General features: G+C 45.4%; 1 protein-coding gene across 1 annotated transcript in view; it reads right to left on the bottom strand.

Annotated features, from left to right (window-relative positions):
• LOC125044129 (gamma-1-syntrophin-like) overlaps positions 1–483 on the bottom strand; it is a 41,672-nt gene extending 41,189 nt beyond the window's left edge. Inside the window, exon 1 of the mRNA XM_047640579.1 lies at positions 342–483. Within this exon, the coding sequence (XP_047496535.1) occupies positions 342–483 (142 nt within the window). The remainder of the gene's footprint in view (positions 1–341) is intronic.
• Positions 484–1,348: the final 865 nt, after the last annotated feature.

The following is a 1,348-nucleotide window of genomic DNA, read 5'->3' as shown; positions in this document are numbered from 1 at the left end:
CCTACCACTCTCACCCACTATATCCATATTCTCACACCCCTCCTAACATCCCAAAAATCTATCCCTACTATTACCCCCCTATCCCTCACTCACATCACCTCCCAGGCGCCTCCCCACTAACTTCACCTCAACCTGAACAACCTCTCTCTACCCCATCCCACCACCATCAATACACTTCAATACTCAACCTGTCCCACACGTCACACTACCCCCCATCATCAACGTCCACCACCCATCATAGACCCCCTGTACTCATCTCTCTCCACTCACTAGTCACATCAACCTATCCATAAACACCCCCCCCCCCACCCCCCCCCCCCCCCCCACCCACCCCCTCTGACCCTCATCATCCAATCTGACACTAGTACTCACACCTACACCACCCTCATGACACTCTCCAACCTCACGCATCACTCCTGTCCTTGTACAAGATACGATATCCTTATTCCACCACTCTCCTGACCTCTCCTCAAGTCCACTCATCATCAAAACCCAATACCCCACTCCCCATGTCTACATGAATCTAAACTCTACCTTTACACAATCGCTATCACCCACAGTTCACACTCTATATATGTTATGCTGTCCATGTCTGAATACGACGTCTCATCTCCACCAACACAACCAACCCTCTGCCTATCCTCTCCTCCTAACTCATAATATCCGTGTCTCTCATATCACCTCTCTTGTGCTACCAGTCCCACTCAACCTATACTCATAGATTTTCTGATCATATCTTAATACATACTCTACTCTTCCTCGAACCTCCCACCTCCCCCTTATGAACATACCATAACAAATGTGCCCCTCTCTATACTACCTCCTTCTGTTCACACCAACTTATATTCCTAAAAAAATATGTACTCATCTCCAACAATATTCTAATACATACAGATAAATAAATGTAATCACATTCACTCTTCATACTATACCACACCACCACATCCATTAATCATCAACACACCACTACCAACCCACTACCAACCTAATAACTAATCATCACCTTCTACCCTGTTACAATGTCCTCGTGTAGTGACTCAGTCTCATCCTAGTAGTGTCCTATATTCCTCTATTGCAGTGCATATCTTATTATATATGACATCATCATCCACCACCACCATCTAGACTATACTTGTTATGTCAGACTATGCAGTACATCTCATATGACTCTATCCATTACCGTAGTCCACCAAGACTGTAAGTCCCACTATGTCTCCTACATACATAGTCTCTTTCCAGCGACCCTCATATCCACTAACCACGCTGCATCTATCATCCACCACCATCTATACGATTCGCAGATAGTCGTACTGACCTTGCTCATGTCTGTCTCTACACTGATCTCTGT

Source organism: Penaeus chinensis, chromosome 35, assembly GCF_019202785.1.
Source record: "Penaeus chinensis breed Huanghai No. 1 chromosome 35, ASM1920278v2, whole genome shotgun sequence".
NCBI classification, from domain to species: Eukaryota; Metazoa; Arthropoda; class Malacostraca; order Decapoda; family Penaeidae; genus Penaeus; species Penaeus chinensis.
This window is presented reverse-complemented; position numbering and strand designations above follow the sequence as displayed.